General features: G+C 35.9%; 3 protein-coding genes across 4 annotated transcripts in view; 1 reads left to right on the top strand and 2 right to left on the bottom strand.

Annotated features, from left to right (window-relative positions):
- The window catches only part of LOC107688973 (CUB domain-containing protein 1-like), a 17,819-nt gene extending 5,484 nt beyond the window's left edge, over positions 1-12,335 (top strand). The window contains exons 3-10 of one of the 2 annotated variants that reach the window (XM_016486826.1): positions 955-1,275; positions 1,357-1,719; positions 4,165-4,362; positions 4,789-5,166; positions 5,516-5,869; positions 5,983-6,064; positions 10,116-10,183; positions 11,396-12,335. In XM_016486826.1, the coding sequence (XP_016342312.1) occupies positions 955-1,275; positions 1,357-1,719; positions 4,165-4,362; positions 4,789-5,166; positions 5,516-5,869; positions 5,983-6,064; positions 10,116-10,183; positions 11,396-11,715 (2,084 nt within the window). In that variant the 3' untranslated portion in view covers positions 11,716-12,335. Of the gene's footprint in view, positions 1-954; positions 1,276-1,356; positions 1,720-4,164; positions 4,363-4,788; positions 5,167-5,515; positions 5,870-5,982; positions 6,065-10,115; positions 10,719-11,395 lie in introns of those variants that run through there. The other variant, XM_016486825.1, reaches the window with a different exon arrangement.
- Positions 12,336-12,423: 88 nt separating this feature from the next.
- Positions 12,424-15,924, bottom strand: LOC107689022 (tetranectin-like). The gene is made up of 3 exons (XM_016486891.1): positions 15,671-15,924; positions 15,308-15,403; positions 12,424-13,516 (listed from the first exon to the last, which is right to left on the bottom strand). The coding sequence occupies exons 1-3, from the start codon at positions 15,765-15,767 to the stop codon at positions 13,116-13,118; spliced, it is 594 nt and encodes a 197-aa protein (XP_016342377.1). The 5' UTR covers positions 15,768-15,924; the 3' UTR covers positions 12,424-13,115.
- Positions 15,925-22,569: 6,645 nt separating this feature from the next.
- The window catches only part of LOC107689008 (fasciculation and elongation protein zeta-2-like), an 8,144-nt gene continuing 5,873 nt past the window's right edge, over positions 22,570-24,840 (bottom strand). Inside the window, exons 7-9 of the mRNA XM_016486879.1 lie at positions 24,390-24,465; positions 24,224-24,289; positions 22,570-22,595 (exon numbers count right to left, since the gene is read on the bottom strand). Of these exons, the coding sequence (XP_016342365.1) occupies positions 22,570-22,595; positions 24,224-24,289; positions 24,390-24,465 (168 nt within the window). The remainder of the gene's footprint in view (positions 22,596-24,223; positions 24,290-24,389; positions 24,466-24,840) is intronic.

Genomic DNA, 24,840 nt, shown 5'->3' on the forward strand with positions numbered 1-24,840 from the left:
TATATATGTGTATATATGTATGTGTATATATATATATATATATATATATATATATATATAAAAGCCTGTTAAATGCATAAAAAGTATAACTGTAACTGTACACAACTTCTGTTTAAATTCTCAGTACTTTTTAACCATCTTAACATCTGCATTAAGACAACCTATTAACCCTCTGGTGCTCCTCACATGGTGGGCAAAAATGACCAAATTATTATTTAATTATATTATATAATTATTATAAATATTTTTGTTTCAGTTAAATTATTGTACTATTTTGTAGTTTGATAATGCTTTGTTTTTATTTAAATTTTTTGTATTCTTTTAATTTTTTTTGTATTTTTTTTATGTTACATATTAATGTTACTAAATTATATTTATGCAGTCCATTTATTGACTGTTAACCACTTTTTGAGCATAGACCTGAAAATTACATTTCCAACTTAAACCGTTATAAATCTTGAATGCTTTGGAACACAGACTTTTGGTGTATTTTGAAATAAGACACTTGGTAGATTATTGCTAAAATTAAAATAATAATTAAAAAAAAATGTGAGGTTGATATCACAAAAAAAAAAAAAAAAGCTTTCAGTAAGATTTTGTTTAGGTGCAGTACCAAATGTTTCCACTAGAGAAAATTGGTTTCTCATTCGTTTCCAGTGCGATCATTTTTGACAGAGTTACAAGAGTACCATTTAACCTTTTCAAGTCTATGATTTTTTTTTGTGTGTGCGTGTGTGTGTGTTCACATAGCAAGTGCCAATACCTTCACAAAGTTTCGTACCATTCCAGTGAAGTAAAAAAAAAAAAAAAAACGTCAGATTTTTTCAGTCGAAAATGACCGAAGAGCAGCAGATTACTAAAATTACTACAAAATTACAGCTTGCACATGTGCACTTGTTGTGAGCTTAATAAATCTACTGTAGTCTTTCTCTGACATGCACATTTGTTTTACAGTGATATATAACATTGAACCCAAAGAACACAAGGCCTTGCAAAAGTTCAATCGCACCTTCATCTGGAATCTGAAGCCACCAGCTACAAAGAGCTTACATTTGAATTTCAGTAGTACTGGTTTACGGCAGATTCAACCCACAGACAGCTGCCCAGACGTTTACATGCTCGCAGTGGAGAATGTCAGCATTGGAAGGTTTTGTCAGAATGGAACTATTAGGCAAGTCGATGTGCGTAATGCTGGAAAACTGTCTTTGGAAGTGTCTGGAGGTCGAGCTCTGGACAAGAAGTTTATCGGTGTGTCACTGGGACGTCTCATTAACTGTAAGTACAATTGTAAACTTATATATTTAAGCACAAATTGTCTAAACAAAGTCGGCATATGTGAAATGTTTTATTTTACAGCACTGGCTAATTTCCATGTTGTGCTCCCAGAGAAGAGTTCAACCCAGGACTTCTTTGCCCCAAACGCTTTTCCTGAAAATGCAGAGACAATGTGGTATTTTACCGTTCCCCAAACATACTACACTGATGTGCACATTCTGAGCTACACTGTTCCAACATGCCTCCAACCTGAAAACATCCCTACAATGAAGTACACTTGGCAGGGCAAAGAGCCTCTGGTGAAACTGATGAATGTAAGCCAGCCGTCGGTGGAGCCTGGAAACTTTAACCTCTCCATAAAGAACTGCAAAATGTCTGGGCCACAGCCTCCGTCGCAAGGCCTAATGGTGCACTTCCAGATCTCTGCCATCAAGAGAAGCAAAGGTAGGTAACAGATATGATTTTTTCCCATAATTAGAATTACATATTTACTTTATAGTAATAATATTTGGTAATTCCGAATCAACTTAAAGGGGGTCATATGATGTTGCTAAAAATAACATTATTTGGTGTATTTGTAACCAGAGGTTCCTAGCTAAAATGTTTTTTTTTTTCAATTTATTTATTTATTTATTGTGGAATAAAATCTACATAAATGAAGAAGAAAAGCCAAAATACTAAATGCTATGGATGCATGTTTACTGAATAATCCAATAATTTGTAGAGAGAGTTTTCAAGTGAGATTTGGAGCTACAGGGGGGAGAAAAATAATGAAAAAGAAATGGCAGCATTATTATTTTATTTTTACGCAGAGATTGGTTGGTCTGTTAGTAAAACCAGTTCACGTTTACAATCCATGTTGCATTATATGCCAATAGTGACAGTTCAAAAATGGGAAAAAGCACTTTTCGTATTTTCGTATGAGCTTATGGTTCAATCTCAGAGATATTGGGGCTCTCGATGCGACTCCATGTGCACATTTTTGAATTTGTCCCATTGTTACCCTGATTTCATTCACATAGATTGTGTAAACAGTGTAACCACCAGCTTGTTTCTCTTTACTGTCGTTCTCTAACACTGGGTTTAGAAGTGTGAATCTCAAGATTTGCTGCATTTGCATGTGACTATTTTCATGACACTTTTTTATTATTTTTGATTGATTGTTTTATCTTTATTGATCTACTTTGATTACACAAGGCCTTACTTTGATTGAGCCATCTGTTGTGTCATTATGGAAAACCCAAGCAGTTCCAGGCAATGACTCATGAATACAGGATATGAGAAGAGAGCTTTTTTTTTTTTTTTTTTTTCAGCTGCAGTGAATGGGTGCCGTCAGAATGAGAGTCCAAACAGCTGATAAATCATCATAATCATTAAGTAAATATGATTTATAGACTGGTATTTTGGCCAGAAGCGATGGTTTACAGTTAAATCACCTTAATGATGGATCTGTTTCTTACAAACCAGCAGCTTTTCCAGGGTTATATGTTTACTTTTCTTTTTAGAAGCGCCTAATTTTGGATTGTGAAGAGGCTCAGGTTTCACAGGAGGTGCTTTTTAAGCTACTTCAGTTAGCCTTGCTTTTTAACTTGTTTAATCAGGGTGGGGAAGGATGAAATATAGAGCAGCAGTCGTTGATTCAGTGTTGAATCAACACTCATTTCAGACAACCATGACAAACATTAAATTAAATGAACTTACTTTCAGTGATATTCTATGGATTTTTGCTTTATTTACATTTTTTATTTCATCCATTGTCTAAATATTTTTTATCATGTCAAAGTAACATTTCAATGTTACAATTATAGCAAGAGTCACGTTAAATTTATCCAGATCAAACATTTTTAAAGCCGTTATGCCCTTATGCATAGTGAACTTAATTTGTGTAAAATCATGCATGACAGATTCACACAGAAGGAAACGTTTTTCTAATGTGTTGAATGAGTAGATAAATTGACTAACATATTTTGAAACATATTTGACAAAGTAACTTCGGTATTGTGGTACAAATTTAAATGTTCAACTTGCTCATTACTTCCAAAAAGTAATTGCTATTGCAAAACACATATGACTGATTATGTTTACATGAACACCAGAAAACCGCTTATTTTGAGAAAGCTGTTTATCACATGAAAGCGACATTCATGTTTACATGCGCTGTGTTAGCAGCATATTCTTCATTTATAACCCGGGTAAAGATGCAGTGCCATAACTTTAGACATCCCATGCACATGCACACTTCAAAAACCTGTAAGAACACCACTTATGCATTTACATGACCACATAAGCCAGTTCTCTAGCAGAAATTCAGGTGTGTTCAACTACTTTCTCCTACTCCCTTAAATGGCGTAATGAAAGTGCAGTTTACAGAATGTTTCAGAACACTGTGTTCTGTGAAAACCCGAGAATAAACCACTTTCTTGTGCATGGAAACAATATCTGCAGGATCTATGAATTGGACATTATTTTTGGACACTCTAATATCAACTTTGGCCAATAATAATGTTCAGTTCTTTGTAAACTTTGTCAGTTCCACATTTGACAGCTTTGTCAATGGATCGCAAACCATTTGACAAATTTGAAGAAAATGTATTGTAAATGTTTTCTTTTCAGCAGGTTTGTTGTGCCTTTTTTTCTATCATTGAATTTGTTCATACTCTATATATCAGCATTAAATCACCAATCAGCCACCCTGCCTTCTAGATATCAGCCAGTCAAAATCCTCATTGGTCAACCACTAATAATTTAAATCCGTAATGTGTGTGTAATTATTTTATCTTTTGATCACTCCGTAAGATTTATTTTGTGAAAATGACCGACTGACTGCACCTACCTATTTCATATAATGCTTATATATCTTATTTGTTCTTATTCTTTTGACTGTTGCAGGGCAATGTGAAGGGGATCTGCCTGAGAAGCAGGTACTACAGATACATGTAAAGAAAAAGGATCCCAAGTCAGCCTGTGTGTTGAAACTGGATTCGGTCATAATGGACACAATCACCATAGCTTCAGGGAACCACTTTGTCCTGAACTCCTTTGACTGTAACAAGGATGAAGTAGAGTTGACTGTCAGCCAGACCATAGGTACCGAACTGTGTGATGTGATGCTTTGATACAGATTTCACACTGTACTCTGGTGTCACTATTAGAACAGAAGACCCATCAGCTAAATCTATATTTAACATGTTATTTAAACAGGACATGTACATGGGCCAAAATCTTTATTTTTTTTTTTATACTGTATGTAGTAGTCCCTAAACTTCCCAGGTACCCTCATAGTGGTGAACACTAGCTGATATAACAAATCATTGACAGTAAATCGAAATCCACCCAACTTTAAAGAGCTCCAGCATTTAAAATGGCAGTGCACACTTAGAAGAACACCATTGTGTGAACGCTTATATAGTCATCATTCTCGGTGTGAACGGGTCTTTACACTCCTTATTGGCCCCTAACAATGAAATATTCCTCTATTCATCACCACACTACTTTGTGTTTCTTTATCAACAGAATGTAAAGAATGGAGAGACTGTGCATCCACTTCATTCCCTCTAACTTTCAACTACGAGCAGCAGTGTATCCCAGGCGTTTTGAAGACGATCATCTGGCTCCTTCATGGCCCTCAGAACAGTGCAGTGGGGCTTCAGTCTCCTGCGGGAGATCTGCGTTACTGTCCGCCTGAAGACAAATGCAACAGCATCATCCTCCTAAATGTGTCACATGTTAACTCTGGCATCACTCTCGGGCAGTTTTGTCCAAAGGGAACCATTCAGAAAATCCAAATCCGTGAATCCAAGATTGCAATAACTGCCTCCGTCACGAGTTTCAGTGACCGGAATTTGGCAACTAAACCCGTCTTAACCTATTCATTTACACAAGACATATCAGGTAAGTGCTTTCATTATAAATCCATAAACTGGTAGTGTACCTGCTCAGATATGTTCAGTGCAAGTGGCTTGATATTTTTCAAATATGTACATGTATGTGTGTGTATATTTAGATAATAAATAGACACAGCACACACATATATATTATGTAAACAAAAACTTTTATTTTGGATGTGATTAATCGCGATTAAACCCGTCTTAACCTATTCATTTACACAAGACATATCAGGTAAGTGCTTTCATTATAAATCCATAAACTGGTAGTGTACCTGCTCAGATATGTTCAGTGCAAGTGGCTTGATATCAAAAATCAGTTTTCGAGTCTTTACTGTTCTGCCTTTCTCAAACAGAGCACTATATATTCACTGTGGCACCAAAAATGGATAACCCTACCGTGTTGGCGACCCCAGCCTGGCCGTCTGGCATGAAAGCGTCTAGCACTGTGTCCTGGATTGTTAACCTGGAGCCTCAGTTTAAAAGCAATCTAAAGTTCAGAAATGTCAGCCAACCCAAGTGTAAGGAGGTGCACACAAACATCGCAGTGCAGACCATTCGCTCTCAGACGACGCTGTACAGCACTAAAAAAGATGAGAAGATGAAGGATCTCCTGGTTCCAGAAAGTTTTTACCTGAACATGACTAACTGCAAGTCACCGACAGGAGCCTTCCGGGCGATGATGGAGATCACGCTGCAAAACAGCACAAGTGAGACAGCCTTCCCCGGCAACTTACCTTCTTCTGTTCACTAAATTCCCACTAGAATTTCCATGTAAGAAACACTTGAAAAGATGAAGTAAATTTTATTGTCATGTTTTCAGGTAAGCTTTTGGGCATCATCCTGAGTATTGTGGGAGTTGTGTTGGTGATTGTAACAGCCGTGGGGATCTGGTTTGTTCTCAGGTGAGAGTTATAAACATGGTTTAAATACAGCTGCAAGCAGCAATTACAGGGGTTCAAGCACTTTAAGGCCTTTAGGCGCATGCATAAATATTGTATGTTATTTAATAAGCCCGTAACTGCCTAAATCTGAGATGAAAAAAGACGTTTATATCAATGTCAGGTAATTTACCATAGAAATTAGTGCTGTCAAACGATTAATCGCATCCAAAATAAAAGTTCGTCTGACAGCACTAATAGAAATATACAATTGTTCACCTGTACAAATGTTATAGCGCCAACTATTGTCCAATCCTCATATAAGTTTTCATGCTTGTTTACAATCTTATGTCACATGTGCCTGCCATGAAGGTCTGAGATTTCCTTTAGGTACTTTAGGCTGTTTTGTATGCTATAAAATATGGGTAATGCCTAATGCTTCTATAGCCAACCAAATATTACAGTTCAATATTTTTTGATAATTATTGGATAATAATACTAGATAATAACTAGGGTGTCCAGAAATTTATTCTCCACTGGTTTTGTAAAGTTTGAGCAAAACACCCAGGCTAGTTTCGTAAAATTAGTTTTTTTGTTTTTTTTTTATAATCTCAAATATTTAACGAACAATTTGAATGATAGCAGTGATTTTTGAGGCAAAGATTTTCAGAATGAGGAGATATGATACTTTTAACATGTCACTTTACATGCTGAAATAATGCATGTGAAATATTGCATAATATACCATTATTTAAACGCATGTAAAACATGATAGCGCCCCCTGGTGGCTGATTTCTTTCAAACTTCTCACAGGCTTTTGGGGCCATGAGTCAACCTTCTAAGAGCTGCTGAATGTTGATTGACTGATGGCAGGTGGCAGGTGTGTTTTTATGTTAGTGTCCTTATAGACAATGATGGCACCTTGGACAAAGACACTGCATGCCAATTGTCAAGACAATTGCACCAATGGTTGCGTAGTCAGAGCCATTGTCATGTTTTGTTCCCCTGTTATAGCGTCACCTAGTGGCCAATACCTCATTCATTCATTCACGCAGCAAAAATGCTTTTCATACTGAGTATTTTTGTCTTATTTCGAGTACAAATATCTAAAAATTCTTAATCATGTCTTGTTAGTCTTGTTTCCTGGGTGGGACAATATTAACTGCATTTTGCCAAAAACAAGTAAAATGATCTGCCATGGGGTAAGCAAAATAATCTTAGGGCCATTCTACAGAATTGGTCAAAAGTCAGAGTTGGAAATATCTTGGGGAAAAAAATGTCGTCTTCCAAAAAATTGGTATGTATGCAAATTGTATAATATCCAAGGTACACATTTCTAGTAATTGCGCAAGTAATTCTCATATTGTATTTTCAGAAGGTTTTGGAATATTTGTCCTCTTCCCAAATGTGTCACTACCGAAACACAGTGATAATAATTTAATTAGAAGCGTTAAATTGTAAATATATATTTTTTTTTTGCTATTTTATAAATTTTTTTCTGAGCTAAATCAATAACAATTACATTTTTAACAATATTTCAAGTGTAATTTATGAGATTTGTTGTATTTTGAATCCAATTTTTCTTTGTAAAAGGCAAAAAGTTGATCATACTGATTTCAACATTAAGGATTCATTAGTTTGAATATACATTGAACCAAAAACTGTTACATGATATACGTGTGTGTACGGTGTATATTTATTATGTATATACACACACAAGAAAAATGTTTTGTTTATATAGAACATTAATATTTATATATAATATAAATTATATATTAATATATATATATATATATATATATATAGATATGTTTGTCATTCTGTGGCACACTGTTATTTAGTATTGACCAATAGATGGCGCACTCACATACTATTCAGTGGTCTAATGATGCAAATTGTATAATATCCAAGGTACACATTTCTAGTAATTGCGCAAGTAATTCTCATATTGTATTTTCAGAAGGTTTTGGAATATTTGTCCTCTTCCCAAATGTGTCACTACCGAAACACAGTGATAATAATTTAATTAGAAGCGTTAAATTGTAAATATATATTTTTTTTTTGCTATTTTATAAATTTTTTTCTGAGCTAAATCAATAACAATTACATTTTTAACAATATTTCAAGTGTAATTTATGAGATTTGTTGTATTTTGAACCCAATTTTTCTTTGTAAAAGGCAAAAAGTTGATCATACAGATTAAGGATTCATTAGTTCGAATAAACACTGAACCAAAAACTATCATAACATCTTAATTGATAATTCAGTATTCTTGAGACAAAACATCCCATGTTTCGGTAGTGACTGCACATTTTCGGTACAGTAATGCTTTGGTAGCGCCACATCACATTACAGAATTTTAACTTGCATACCAAAACATGCTAAAATACAAAACAATTGCATAACTGTACTAAAATTGTGTTTATTTCCCCCAGATATGAGGATTATGTGTTCCCTTTTGTCACTACCGAAACAATGACATGTTTCATTACCAAATGTTTCGTTAGTGACAATTTTAGATACTTTTGAATCTCAAAGACGCTAATCAGCACATGGTTAGCTAGCACAGTTTTGAACAGTTGTACACACATAAAAATTAAATATGGAAAAACTCCCAAAAAAGTGTGCTTAATTGCAGAAAAAAGGTGTTCGGTAGTGACGTTCCTTAGAGTTACACACAGACTTTTGAACACATTTATCTCAAAATGATGGGGCCAATCTACTCACCCTGTAGCTATGAGAGAGAGTGACACACAAATATTTCCTGATCATAAATGTAGGGGTGTAGTTTATTTCAGTCTCAGCCAATGGACTAAAACATAGACTGTTTCGGTAGTGACATGAAAATGCAGGACACATTTTTTTTTACATAAATTGTCATAATTTACAAAGAAAATGTAAAATAAATATTTTTTTGAACTGCACTTTGTAAAAGAACCAAAAATATATATTTTTAAAAACAACAATGGAAAAAAATACAAAAATTATTTCAATATAATTTTCCTAAGTTGAAATTTAGGGGTTAGGGTTCGGGACAGCCGCCTCCTAATTGAAAGTACCCAATAAATGATGATTTTATATATATTATTTTATATATATTGAGCTTACTAATATTTTAAATGTTATTGTGGGTAGATAATAGAAGGATCTTAGTAAACATCTAAGATTTGAATACTTAAATGCTTTTTAAATATGGAGCTTAAAATATGACACAACTATTTGAATTTGAATTGTCAAATTCACTTTTGTTAAATGACACTTGTCAATAATTCAAATTTACACAATTCAAATAGTTTTGTCATATTTTAAGCTCCATATTTAAATGTGTTTTTTTGGTTGTGGGACAGCAGTTTGCACCAATACTGTAGAATGGCCCCTTAATGTAAACAAGATTATATTTCTTACCCCATTGGCAGATAATTTGCAAAATAAGAAAAATTCACTTTTTTTTTGCCTGTGGGATACCATGAAAATGAATATTAGTCCAATAAATTACGGTACTGCCCGTTTTCACCTCTGATATTATAACAGTGATTAAGAATTAAACTTATGTATTGACTCGGAAGTATGCAGACCTCTTTTTTTTGTCAAGTGCTGTTGCCATGGTGAATCGTAATTTCAAAGCTCCATTGATATAGTCGTGGTGCACGCGCTTAACTTAGAGTCAGCATAATCAGAGTTGATTGAACTAACTCAAATCAGCTGTTCTGAAACCGAAAACTCAAGAGTTTCCCATCTCAGGGTAAGTCGACTCAGAGTTCAAGTTTCAACTCGACAGTTTGTTGAAGCTCCTTATTGAAACAGGCCCCAGATCGTGCCAAAATCGGGCTAAAATCGTGTAGTCTGAACCAGGCTTAAGCCAATGCACGTGTACCAAGATGGTTGAAAATGTCTCATTCCGTTCAAGAGTTATAGCAATTTATTTATTATCCAAACATTTTGGATTGAAGTTGCAGTGAAAGTCTCCAGATAATCTTTCTACACTGGTTTGTTGGGGAACTAGGCTTCAAACTTAAATCCCTATCAAGTATTGTATCATAATTGATTTTTAACAACACATCTTAATATTACACAGGAAAAAGAAGAGGAATAAGGCTCCCCCAGTGTCCGTCTACAATCCCAGTGAGCATGCTTTCCTTCCAGGCCTGCATGGCATCCCCAAAGCACAGGAGGAGGAGGAGGATCCTCACACTTACGTGTACATCGATGAAACTCTAGTGTATAGCCATCTGCTTAAAGATGATGCTGAAAAAGAAGAATATAAAGAAGCCACTACAGATGAGAGTGATCCACCTCTGAGTGCCCCAGCTTTACCAGTCAGAAACGGTGAAAACCTTGTCACTAAAAGCAACGCCTTGTTTGACAATGAGCTCTGTGGTTACGTTCAGGGACAATCAACTACATCTGGCTCACCGAAGACTTCCGAAGAGGAAGGGAACTATGAAACCAGACTGTGTGTGTGAGGGTAAAAAATCGAATTTTCTACTGTAAACGAACGTTTTGTTTAGGTGTCCATCTAAGATGTTTTTATATTTAGTGATTTTATGTGTGAACAGGCTGCTCGCTTTAAAGATGGTATGTTTTTGATATTAAAATGTCTGTTTATTTATTAACAACTTGAAAAGTTAAGAGATGGATTCTCTAGAAAAAGATGGAAATATGATTGAAAACGGTTTGTGATCAGGCCATTTTCTGGGGGTTTTGTGGCAGACCTTGGAAATCCGTCTGCGAAAATCCAGCCAAAAATTATGTAGTGTGAGCTTGCCTTAAGTGTCAAGATCAACTGATGGAAGATTCCGGGGGCCTGTACCATGAAGCCGGATTAGCTGTCTAGCCAGTTAAGTTTCAGTTTAGTTTGCACCAATCCTGGGTTTTAGGTACCATGAAAGTGTCTTGGCTTTTAGCGGCGTTCATTGCCTTAGTAACTTACTCTCCACCTGCTCCAGGGAGGGTTTTGTTCTGTGTAAGAGATCTCAAACTGATCTCAAACTTTGAATCTCGCGAGGAGTGAATCGCACTTGCTCTGTGTTTCAAGGCATGTGATTGGCTGTTCGCCACTGATGTCACACATTCATGTGCACGCACTCCACAAACTCAGGATCAAAGCCTGAGTTGACAAAGAAAGTTGATGATCAGCATCATGGTACCAACAAAGCCAGATTGGAGTGGTTTGGTTTTGTCAACTCTAAACTAATCCTGTAACTCTGAATTTGTTCAACTACCATCATGGTACAGCCCCCAGCTCTATCTCAGGGGAAAATATAAATATTTTACGATGTGGCGATTTTGTATAGGGAAAAATGTAAGCATAAAGGTCTACCCCTAAACCTTACTGTCAGTGGGACATCAGCACAGGCCTGCATGGCATCCCCAAAGCACAGGAGGAGGAGGAGGATCCTCACACTTACGTGTACATCGATGAAACTCTAGTGTATAGCCATCTGCTTAAAGATGATGCTGAAAAAGAAGAATATAAAGAAGCCACTACAGATGAGAGTGATCCACCTCTGAGTGCCCCAGCTTTACCAGTCAGAAACGGTGAAAACCTTGTCACTAAAAGCAACGCCTTGTTTGACAATGAGCTCTGTGGTTACGTTCAGGGACAATCAACTACATCTGGCTCACCGAAGACTTCCGAAGAGGAAGGGAACTATGAAACCAGACTGTGTGTGTGAGGGTAAAAAATCGAATTTTCTACTGTAAACGAACGTTTTGTTTAGGTGTCCATCTAAGATGTTTTTATATTTAGTGATTTTATGTGTGAACAGGCTGCTCGCTTTAAAGATGGTATGTTTTTGATATTAAAATGTCTGTTTATTTATTAACAACTTGAAAAGTTAAGAGATGGATTCTCTAGAAAAAGATGGAAATATGATTGAAAACGGTTTGTGATCAGGCCATGTTCTGGGGGTTTTGTGGCAGACCTTGGAAATCCGTCTGCGAAAATCCAGCCAAAAATTATGTAGTGTGAGCTTGCCTTAAGTGTCAAGATCAACTGATGGAAGATTCCGGGGGCCTGTACCATGAAGCCGGATTAGCTGTCTAGCCAGTTAAGTTTCAGTTTAGTTTGCACCAATCCTGGGTTTTAGGTACCATGAAAGTGTCTTGGCTTTTAGCGGCGTTCATTGCCTTAGTAACTTACTCTCCACCTGCTCCAGGGAGGGTTTTGTTCTGTGTAAGAGATCTCAAACTGATCTCAAACTTTGAATCTCGCGAGGAGTGAATCGCACTTGCTCTGTGTTTCAAGGCATGTGATTGGCTGTTCGCCACTGATGTCACACATTCATGTGCACGCACTCCACAAACTCAGGATCAAAGCCTGAGTTGACAAAGAAAGTTGATGATCAGCATCATGGTACCAACAAAGCCAGATTGGAGTGGTTTGGTTTTGTCAACTCTAAACTAATCCTGTAACTCTGAATTTGTTCAACTACCATCATGGTACAGCCCCCAGCTCTATCTCAGGGGAAAATATAAATATTTTACGATGTGGCGATTTTGTATAGGGAAAAATGTAAGCATAAAGGTCTACCCCTAAACCTTACTGTCAGTGGGACATCAGCAGATCGTATGAAAATGTATGAATGAGATTGTTGTCATCGGATAGGTTGAATTGTACAGGATTTTTTTTTTTTTTAATACTATTATGATTTCAGACTTACTACTCTTTTGGTGTACTGCTTTTTGTATACTCTATAGTAGGGAAGTCTTCGATTTTGGACGCAGCAAATATGTAAGTTTTGCCACTAAAGCTGGCTTATTCAAAACAACAACTAAGACATAGCTTGAATCTTGGAAGTTGCTGTGTTCACCACCGTCAACGATGGATATGTGCACCATTAACATGCGACACATTTCACTGGTTAAAATTGTGGATCTTTTCTGAATTTAAACGTTGGCAGTATTTGGCTTAATGTAAGTACACAAGTCAACAAAATATATTGTGCTAGTGATTTGTGGATATTTTAATGCAAAAATCTTACATAGTGTACCTTTAACTGAACTTTTTGTTACACATTCTACTGAAAAAATCTGTCTAATCCATCATTCTATAGCATGGTGCTCTACAAGTGGATTAGACAATGTTGAACTGGCAGACAGACGCCTTTTCTCCACGGCAGTCCTCGTCAAACCACTTCCCATTGGCTGTGCTGGACAGGATAGCACAGTTCTGGCCGCGGCCTCCGTCGGGCTGATGGGTGATCTCTGATTCCCAGTTCTTGAAGCGTATCGGTGAGCCCGTCTGGTCGGTCCACTCGCCCTCTTTTAGTATGTCATTCACACCCAACCAGATGTGCCCTTCTGGCCCGACGGTCTGCCGCACATAATCATACAGCTGGTCGTTCTCATCTCCTGAAAGAGGGCTGCTGAGCGTTCCTCCTTTAGCAATGCAGTCATCGTTTGCGGCATGAAAGCTCTTCTTCGTCGTGTCCGCGAGAAAACACTTGCCTGGGATCTTGATGCCTTTTAGGCAAACTGAAGAGGATAGAAAAGTAATAAGTTTAGGATGTGTGCTTCCAGGTCATTACCCTGAACGGCTCTGATGGACACGCTCTTTATGTTATGAGCTGTGACTAACACACAACAGACAACACTGAATTGCACACACCTCATGTCTCATAGAGAAGAGAGAATGTTTTCCAGGAGCAAGTACATCAACAACAAATTCCTCTGCAGACATCACCCTTGTGAAAAGGAAGTGCACTTAACTGGACTGAATGTGCACTTGTGGTGTACTTAAACTTAACAGTATATATTAAAAAAAAAACTGTACTTGCAGACTTGTAATGTAAAATTAACAGATTTCAAGTATAAAATGCATATATATATATATACTTAAAGGACAAAAAAATATAAATAGCAAACTATAAGTATGAAATTAAGCTTACTTAAAGAAATCTTTACTTGCTGTATAAAAACTATAAAACCTAGTAGCTTACTGAGAGTATACTTCAAAGTTTGCTAGAAAACTAACAGTAACCCTAACCTATAAGTTCACGTCTAGTAGAATTCACAGTATAGTTGCAATACAAAGGAAACCTTGAGATGTTCTGAAAAAGTTAGCCAATTTAGTCCCAAGAACGATTGAAATAGTACACTTACAAGTACAGTATACTATTACATTGATTTTAGCATACTTACTACCTAAATTATACTTGGAAAATATACTTGAGCTTTACTTAAAGGGTTAGTTCACCCAAAAATGAAAATTAGGCTGCGTTTTACTCACCCCCGAGGCATCCTAGGTGTATATGACTTTCTTCTTTCAGACGAATCCAGTCGGAATTATATAAAAAACTGTCTTTGATCTTTCAAGCTGTTTAATGCCACTCAGCGGGTGTTGTATTGCTTCAGTCCAAAAGAAGTTAAATAAAAATCGCCCATCCATAAAAAAAGAGTCTCGCTCGGGGGGGGTGAACAAAGTCCTTCTGTAGCGAATTGATGCGTTTTTGTAAGAAACATATCCATATTCAAAACGTAATAATCACTTGAATCTAGCTTGCGCTCACTGTTGTAAACAGAAGCAGTTCCGGGGGAATGACGTATGAGGCCAGCTTTGCGCATGCGGCGCTCAGAAGTGACGAACGTGGAAGCGCAGCGGAGAGATCAAAACAAAACAACGGACACTAATTAGAAGTACAAAACGAGGATTTGTAAAGAATACTACAGAAGGCCTTTGTTCAACCCCTGGAGCCGTGTGAGACACTTTTTTTATGGATGGGTGCATTTTATTTAACTTCTTTTGGACTGATGCATGAAACACCCGCTGAGTGTCATTAAACAGATTTAAAGATCAAAGACAATTTTTTATATAACTCTGACTGGATTCGTCTGAAAGAAGAAAGTCATATACACCTAGGATGCCTCGGGGGTGAGTAAAACGCAGCCTAATTTTCATTTTTGGGTGAACTAACCCTTTAATTGTACTTAAATTAAAGTAAAATTGAAGTATGCTTCTTGTTGTTGTGTGTCTGCGTGTCAATCACTGAACATACACTGCTGCTACATCATTAAAAATGTTTACAATATACCACGAATATTTAATTAGAGTTGATGTTTCACTAGCAAGTTAAAGAACTCGACTTAAAGTTCAAGGACACACTTGACTTCCTCGATTTTGATGGGTTTATTGTTATTACTAAAAACAAATCAATAATATTAATATTTATAATGAGTAAAAATAATAATTTAAAAATGAGTATGTGTAACTTATGACCGCTAGTGTACATATTTCAATGTCTTTCCAGATGCAGCTTTACTCCGTACCTGTTTGTAAAGCTTGTTGTTCCTTGAGCAGATTCAGTTCCTGCACAATCTGCTCAATCTGTTTCTTCAGCTCCTCGATAGCAGCACTGTTCAACTCTTCATTACCAGCAAACAAGCACAGCATTATACATTATACACAAACAAGGTCCATTTAGATTTACAATATGCAATACATTTCTAAATTAGAATGATTTAAAAAGTCTAAAAATTGAAGAATGAGCTAATTTTGTAAAATATTTATTTTGTACAAACTAATTAATGCAAACTACCAATTGCATAAAAACACACAAACAACAAAATGTAGGTATAGAAATGGTTTATGCTGTGTAGATATTTTGTAGCTAGACAGTTAAATGATTTTACCTTTTTTGCCATTCTTTTTCTTTGTGGAGCTCTGCTCCGGGCTGCAGCGCACCAGACAAATCACACAGAAAAGAAACTTCACGGCTTTGAAACCCATCTTCCTCACTGAACGTGAAGCTGGAAGCGTTTGAGACACGAAGCACACTGATGTGTTCAGCCGAAGTGAACCTGCCCATCATCAGCTGCGTAACAGCACGATCAGCAGATGATTCTCATTTACCAGCGCCTTAAACACAGCAACAAGCCTTTTTCTGGCCTTCTGGGCTACATTATTGCAGTTATCTGACAGTATTATTGGTATTTATTATTATTACTACTACAGTCGAAGTAGTATTACCTTGTTTTGCATTGCATAATTTCAATAATTTTCAAATGAGTGTATCAGTGCTTCTTATTAAAGTTATTATTAGTAATAATATGTTGTATTTATTATTGTGTTATTGTTTTACTCTGCACTGTTGCACAGGGTTTTTTTATTTTGAGTTTATAATTTTGTATTACATCAGTATCTGAACTGGGTGGAGTGTCAGTATCTGTCCATTTTCCACAGACACTTGGCAAGCAGAGAATCATAAATGAAAAACATGGGTGGATTTTATGGGTGTTGACTAAAAGCACATGCAGCAGTTACGTATGACATGAACTTTGTTCATTTTTTTGAGTATTTTTCATAAATGTCAGCTTGAGGCAAGTAGTTTTACACTACCCAGTCAAACGTTTAAGAACCAAGGCAGTAACACAGTAAAAACAGTAATATTGTGAAATATTATTGCAATTTAAAATAACAGTTTTCTATGTGAATATATTGTAAACTGTAATTTATTCCTGTGATCAAAGCTGAATATTCAGCATCATTACTCCAGTCTTCAGTGTCACATGATCCTTCAGAAATGTTGTTAGAAATGATCAAATTACATTTTTATAATTGTTTAACGGTTTAAATTTAGCTGACAAGACAAGCCTATAGGCTTTTCAACATGCCCTGCAGTGCTCTAACTAAATATTTCTTCCTGGAAATAATGCTGGAACAATGTTCAATAGTTTTCTTTAGTCAAGACTTGTGTGCACTTACAGACTGACTTTAAATTGACTTAAAGGGATAGTTCACCCAAAAATGAAAATGATTTCTTTCTTCTGTTGAACACAACAGAAGATAGTTTGAAGAATGTTGGTAACCAAACAGTTGTTTGTCCTCCGTACTATGGGGGAAAAATACTATGGAATTCAATGGCTACCATGAACTCTTTGGTTAGAAAATATAGATTTTTTTATCTAACAAATATTGATTTTTCATTAAAGCAGAAAAGAATGAAAACTAGAGCAATGTTTTTCCAAATATATATTTAAATTTTTGCTTTGAAAAGTATAAACAAAAGTAAGAAACAAATTGCCATAGTTTATACAAAATTGTTAAACGCAACATCAATAACGTTCATTGTTAATTTAACACAAAGAACAAATGAAACCTCTGAAATTGACAACTGATTGCTGTCCAGCATAATTACGATGTCTTGTTATAAAACCAATTTAAAGGAATAGTTCACCCAAAAATGAAAATATGCTGAGAATTTACTCACCCTCAGGCCATCCAAGATGTAGATGAGTTTGTTTCTTCATGGGAACAGATTTGGAGAAATGTAGAATAATGTAGAACGTCAGAATAGACTTGTTCACTGGAGAAAGCAATATTATATTATATTATATATTAAACAAGCAGCTTTTTGTTTCACAAGACATTAACTGATGGACTGGAGTGGTGTGGATTATTGTGATGTTTTTATCAGCTGTTTGGACTCTGACGGTGAGCACATTTTCAGCAAATTTTCATTTTTGGGTGAACCATTCCTTTAACAGACACACAAGCAGATCTGAAATTCAAACACAGGCACCATAACAATCTCACCAGCATGTAGATTTATTGATTTGTTTAAGGCATAATGTGTCTCAAGATACTGTAACGCTCCGGTCTGTCTGTTTCATGCAGGTGAATGGCTAGTCAGTGCCGTGCATAGATTCAAACACACAACCGTAACAGCAAAATCACTGGAGTAAAGCTCTTTTAGAGTTGGTTTTGTGAGTGAATTGAAGTTTAGGGATGTAAGGCATTATCAGTTGATTCACTCGCTCGAGTTCAATCAATCTGAGAAGAACAACACACATTTAAAAGACCGATAAGTACACACACGTTACAGGACAACTAATCAACCCTTAGGATTGGAACTACAACACCCCATGATGAGTAATACAGCATGCTTTAGATCAGTGGTTCTCAGCTGGTTTTGCTTCAGGACCAGGGCCGTAACCACCATAGATATTAATGGGAAAATCACACCTACTGATTAGAAATGGCCTAACTGTTTACCCCAATATTTGAAATTCGTGCACTGCTCTGCTGCTCTCCATTACACAGAGTTTGTTGAAAGTGACATTCTTAGGCCGGTCTGGCTCAGCGGTCTAATGGCTCATTTCCAGCGAATGATACAGTCCTGTACAGTTCAGTGCAGTGCGCTTCGGGACGGTAAACCCTGATCCGGCTTGCGTTTCCACCACCAACAGTACCCTTACTTGACAGGCGTGGTGTATGCCTGGAAAGTAGTGATCGACGTCATTCTCGCGCGACATTGTGTGTGTGTGTGTGAAAATATAAAATTCTAATATACACTGTTATACTTTTTGTGTTTTTGCACTCTGATGTAAACAAACCCAACACGCATGAGTCATTCCCCTTGTAGCACGCGCAAGTGACGATTCTCTGTCAACCAATCAGCGTTCTGCAGTGAGTCTAGCTCCACCCTTTAGCTACCCCAATGGAAGGGTCCCAAAAAAGTGGTATGGTACGGTTCGCTATTGTAGCGAATCAGCTCATAAGGGAAATATGAATAATTAATCATAACTAGTTATAATTAATTATAAATATTTAGAGTAGAAAAGTCAATTTCTACTGTGCATTGTGCCTCTTGCTATGGAACATGCAGTGATTTTCCCTACTCACATTCCATCAGGTCGTAAATGGCTCTGGTCTTAGCAAAGGTGTCGGGGTTGCCGTGGTAACCAGTGGCCTGTGGTCATTCGCAGACATCCTGGTGCCCAGTCTATTGGGTGAGGGGTCTGTGACGACTTGTTAATCTAATGAATAACTGATTTGTTAAATCAAATGAAAAATTGTGTTTTTGATTGGTCCAGATGCTACACTATTTTTGGTACCATTCACAATTTCTGACAATGGAAACGGACATAATTGTGTACCATTCTGTACTGTACTGAACCGTACCGCACGAGCCACATCAGCGCTCATCAATGTCAAAATGATTAAGACGGCCAATCAAATCAAAGTAGGCGGGGCTTGACAGTTCATAGAAGCAGAGCACATATTCCAGCCTGAATCATCAGTTTTAACCATAGACTGTATAAAAACATGGACGTAGTGTCCGCGACGTCACCCATAGGTTTCTGAAGAGCATTTTTGAAGCTCAAAATGGGCGGAGTCGGCCGTCGCCATCTTGGCAGCGCGTCACTCCCGGATAATCAAAAATGGGCAAAGAGGCGGGAGCTGGTTGCTGAAACCACGCCCACCTAGCTCGACAGTGGTGACAGCAGCGGCAATCCACCTGTTACTCAAGTGGCCACGCCCTTAATTATGCAGAAATTTAAGGCTTAATATTATTTAAATGGATGAGTTATAAAAAAATTCACCCCCTTCACAGTTGTCATGAAGGGCAAAATTAGCTATATAGACCAAAACCACTTTTTGAACCAGGCTGTAAACATGTTTTTTTCTGCTGTAAAGTTGGGCATTTTAACATGGGGAGTCTATGGGACTGACTCCCTTTTGGAGCCAGCCTCTAGCGGCCAGTCGATGAATTGCAGTTTTAGTCACTTCCGTGTTGGTTTCACGAGAGAGACCGGAAGGTTGCCGGCTTGGTTTTAACATTGGAAGAATATGAGGTAAGATGGAAGTAGCTTTTAATATTTGACAACTGCTTTATGATAGAAATGTTAAATGGCCAACAGTAATATCCAGAGATGCAAACTACTTGGCATTTTTTTCTCAAATATTTTGAATTGAAAATATGGTAATTCCTAGCTGAATGTGACGAGACAAGAAACGTTTTGCATTTTCAACATATTAGGCGTACAAATAAAAGTGCATGTGTTTAAAATATTATTTGCAAATAGTTCAAAATGATTACTTCCCAATTAGAATTAGACCTAGAATGCACATATTCTATTTTTTCATCCTTTTTTTTTTTTTAAATAAAAAATAAAATAAAATAAATAAATTGCTCGCCCCAATGTTTAAGACATGGTTACGGCCTTATTCATACAGGATTTTACATTGGATGTCAAGTTACAAAAGTACAAAAAGTAAAACAAAATATCCTTAAAATCAATCACTTAATTGAATTAATAATTTTACCATGAACTGCATAGTCCCAACCACATGCAAAATTATTAAAAATGACAGCATCATAATCTGTAAAATTCAGTGGGGAATTTATATACACATTTATATAAAAATCTAAATGTAGTGAAATCAAATTTAATGATGATTTTAATAAATCACTACATTTGATTTCACTATATATATATATATATATATATATATATATATATATATACATACACACAGTATATTATTATTGCTATTATTATTATTATTATTCAAATTAATCACTAAATTTGATTAATATTGCCATTCAATTTTTATTAAATTTGATTGATATTATATATATTATTATTTAGTATTCATTAGAACAGGCCGGCAGCTCATTTTTGGGCTGTGATCCACTAGCTGAGAACCACTGATTTAGATCATACTGTACGTGGATAAACTGCTGCTTATCATGGGATGGTAATAACTTTACTCTGCCCACACGTCTCTCTGACGGGACTCATGCTGCATTAGTACATTAGTACTGTCCACCTTATTTTTACTGTAAGAACCGACGCGGCCATTTGTAACAAAAATCAGCTTACTGTGTTGAAACTAATCACACAGACCTACAAACACACACACACACTGAATACTTCAATCTGCCAAACCATGAACAATACAGTCCAACACCTCAGAGCAGAAGAGCTGAGTCCTGCAGCTGAAGTCAAACACATCATGCAGTGATGAACAGAAGACGGTCAGATCTGAGGAACACAGTGATAAACCCCTCCAGGAACTCTCTCTAGGTGGGCCAGAGCACTGAAAAAGAGAAATCATGTTCAAATGATGCTATATATAATTAGAAATGATCAGTATTTAGAGAGCGGAGCAGTATTTACTTTATGTAATGGTAAAGGGAAAAACCAAAGGAGAATTTCTGAAGATTTTTAATGATGCTTTTTTCAGGTTTATAGTGACCATGTCTATAAGGATCCTAAAAGAATAAAAAAAAAAAACTATAAAAGTATCATAAAAGTAGACCATATAACATGCACACTATAATTTAGGCACACTTCTGAAGCCATACAAAAGCTTTTGCTGCTGAACTGCTGCGTGGAGGACTCTCTTTCTACATTACTGGTCGAATGTTTGGAATAATTATGATTTTTAATGTTTTGGGAAAAATGCCTCACAAGCCTGAATTTATTTGTTTATAAATACAGTGAAAACAGTAATATTGCAAATTATTATTACAACTCAAAATAACTGGTTTCTATGTACATATTTTGTAAAATGTCATTTATATCTGTGATTTTCAGCATCATTACTCCAGTTTTCAATGTCACATGATCCTTCAGAAATCATTCTAATATGAAGATTTGCTGCTGAGTTATTATCAATTATTACTGGTGATCAATGATTAATTATGGTTCTTTTTATTATTACCAATGTTAAAAACAGTTTTTGCTGCATACTATTTTTGTGGAAACTTTTTTCAGGATTCTTTGATGAATAGAAAGTTCAAAAGAACAGCATTTATTTGAAATAGCAATCTTTTTATTGTTATTCTAACATTATAGATGTCTTTACTGACACTTTTGATTAATTTAATGCGACCTTTCTGAATAAAAGTATTAATTTATTTTTTTAATATTACTTTTGAATGGTAATGTGTCATGTTTCCACAATAATATTCAGCAGCACAACTGTTTTCAACATTGATAATAATCAGAAATTATGTTTCTTGAGCAGCAGATCAGCATATTAGAATAATTTCTGAAGATCATGTGTCACTGAAGACTGGAGTAATGATGCTGAAAATACAGCTTTGATCACAGAAATAAATTACATTTTACAATATATTCACATAGAAAATAGTTATTTTAAAAAGTAATAATATTTCACAATATCACTGTATTTTTGATTAAAATGCAGCCTTGGTGAGCAGAAGAGATGTCTTTTGACCAGTAGTATATATATGACAGTCATACAGGTTTGAAGCCACGTGAGGGTGAGTAAATAACGACAGAACTGACAATTCTTTACCTTAGATATGTGTTGGGCCACTAAAAAGAGACACACCACACAGTATCTGAGCAGAAGCTGTAACTCACTCAGCAGTCGAATGCTGTCTGTTGCTATAGTAACGGCAGGTAGATGCATTATAAAGCAAACACAGGCACAGTATGATCTAAACGCTCATTACTCATTAACTAAACCTCTTACAAACCTCACAGACCAGAACTGGAACAAATCCTGCAAGGAGGAGGAGGAGGAGGAGGAGGAGATGATAATGATCTTAGCAGACGCCATGCAGGCAGTGAACAGCTTAAATGTAAGCGGAGCAAAGTAACTCTACATTAAGATGACTTTTCATGATGATACGTTCAGTTTGCCTTTGCAGTAAAACACAATCACTATTAATTAGCAGTGTTGTGAGTCAGTCAGAACCGAATTGAGAGCAAACATGATGCAGAATCATAATCCGTAAAAACTTTGGATTTGAATCTAAATCTGCAAAATTTCACAGGACCATATAGAAGCTTGTTTCTGCAATGGAATAGAAAAACGACTTTTCAACAACTCACAACTCTGACTTTCTTTGCCACAGATGTGATTTTAAATCTCAAAATTCGGATTATTCTTCTAATGTCAATTTATAAATGTGCAATTGCAATGTTTGCATCTCTTAATTCTGAGAAACAAATATGTTAGAATTGCAAGAAAGTCAATAAGCTCACAACTTGCAATTTTGAGAAGTAAAGTCAGAATTGTGAGAAATAAATTTGCAATTGCGAGAAGAAAAAAAAAAGACAATTACGTTTTTATTTTAAAGGGGTCATATGATGCGATTTCAATTTTTCCTTTCTCTTTGGAGTGTTACAAGCTCTTGGTCAGAGCGCACCTCGCTTTTCAGACCGAGGAGCTTTGTAAAAATCAATGCGTTTCAGAAAGCGGGGCATAGAGGAGAAACAATAATGTACAGTATGTGGAAAATAATGTGTTTTTTGAACCTTAAACCGCATAAACACATTTCATTACACCAAATACACAAAATAATGTCATATGACCCCTTTAAACAATCCTGGCTGATTAAGTACTACAAAAATAAACACCTTTTCCACTGTGATATATCGGTTTTGTCATTTTTGCTCTATTTGATGAAATGCCAATAATTGCGGAGCTGACATTATCTCTCTAATGATATCTCACCAGTACAGGGACACTTCTACACTAAGGAATACAGCTTGTTGTGTTGGACTAATGAAACTCATTCTCAGTGAAACTGTTAAAATTCCTTTTCTGGTCAATTCAATTCAACATCCTGTGTCTTGTGACTGATTCAATTTAAAATCACACATGAACTGAAAGAAAGCCAACAGAAAGCTGAAGGGATGATATTTTTGTGGCCAAAAAAATCCAGAAATTTTTCCAGCGTCTTGAAGTCAAGGGTTTTTTTTCATTGGGTTTTTGATTAAATGAATAAAATGTGACCCTGGACCACAAAACCAGTCATAAGTGTAAATTTTTTAAAATGTATGGTTGATGTATGTTAGGATAGGACGATATTTGGCGGAGATACAACTATTTGAAAATCTGGAATCTGAGGGTGCAAAAAAATCTAAACATTGAGAAAATCATCTTTAAAGTTGTTCAAATTAAGTTTTTAGCAATGCATATTACTAATCAAAAAATAAGTTTTAATATATTTACAGTAGGAAATTTACAAAATATCTTCATGGAACATGATCTTTACTTAATATCCTAATGATTTTTGGCATAAAAAAAAAATCAATAATTTTGACCCATACAATTTATTGTTGGCTATTGCTACAAATATACCCCAGCGACTTAACACTGCTTTTGTGCTCCAGGGTCACAAATAATGTCTGTGTCGAACACAAGCTCAAGATATTTTCACGTTTTATTCTACTACATAAAACACATGAGTAACACCTGATGTGATTTTTTGATGCTTTTACTTGTTTTGAAAGAATCATAAACGTTTGTTGGTCACAGAGCTCATTTTCTGCAGTAATCCAAAACTCAATGGAAAAATCCTATTGGATATTTGTCGAGGGAACCAGGATGATGTGAACTTACGGTTGGCCTATAAAACACGTCATCACTGCAGAACGCTATTCTTAAACTGAATGCTTTTCGTTGATTGCTGTTACCTTTGAGGATGTAGTCGGTGAGGAGACTTGGGACTTTATCGCCGTCATCTCTCATGGCTTCTAAAACTGTAGCACAAGCAAATCATGATTTACAGCACGTATATACTACTAACAACCTTTAGCAGAAAACAACAACAGGGTATTCATGTTAAATAAAAGCACTCACTTTTGGTAAAAATCTGAAGGTCTTGGAGTGATCGCGGCCCGTCTTTCCTCTCGTAAAGGATGACTGTTGTTACACACTGAATAAAAGATGAGCACAGATGAGAGAGGCTAAAGATGCCAGACAGACATGGGATGTGTCTCAAAACATCTGCACAGTCTTGAAAAAACTACTTATACCTTTTTTTTAAATGTATAATCTCATTATACAATATATTTCTGCAACCACAGTAGTATTTTGGGGTGCAAAAATAAATAAATAAATACGTTTTAATTGGTAAATTAAATAAATTCTAGGGTGACCACATGAAACCTGAACAGATACATTTACCTGAAATACAACTAAGTAACCTAAACACCCTAAAGTAAATAACTGAGACAAAGCATATGACAACCATATTTTTCTTTTTTATTATATATATATATATATATATTTTTTTTTTTTTTTATATATT

Source organism: Sinocyclocheilus anshuiensis, unplaced genomic scaffold, assembly GCF_001515605.1.
Source record: "Sinocyclocheilus anshuiensis isolate Anshui unplaced genomic scaffold, SAMN03320099.WGS_v1.1 scaffold181, whole genome shotgun sequence".
In the NCBI taxonomy this organism is placed as follows: domain Eukaryota; kingdom Metazoa; phylum Chordata; class Actinopteri; order Cypriniformes; family Cyprinidae; genus Sinocyclocheilus; species Sinocyclocheilus anshuiensis.

Coding starts and splice junctions, on each gene's coding strand:
- LOC107689022 (XM_016486891.1), bottom strand. CDS start 15,767: ATGGGTTTCAAAGCCGTGAAGTTTCTTTTCTGTGTGATTTGTCTGGTG. Junction 15,404..15,670: donor GAAAAAGAATGGCAAAAAAG/GTAAAATCATTT, acceptor CTGGTAATGAAG/AGTTGAACAGTGCTGCTATC. Junction 13,517..15,307: donor ACAACAAGCTTTACAAACAG/GTACGGAGTAAA, acceptor TATCCTCTTCAG/TTTGCCTAAAAGGCATCAAG.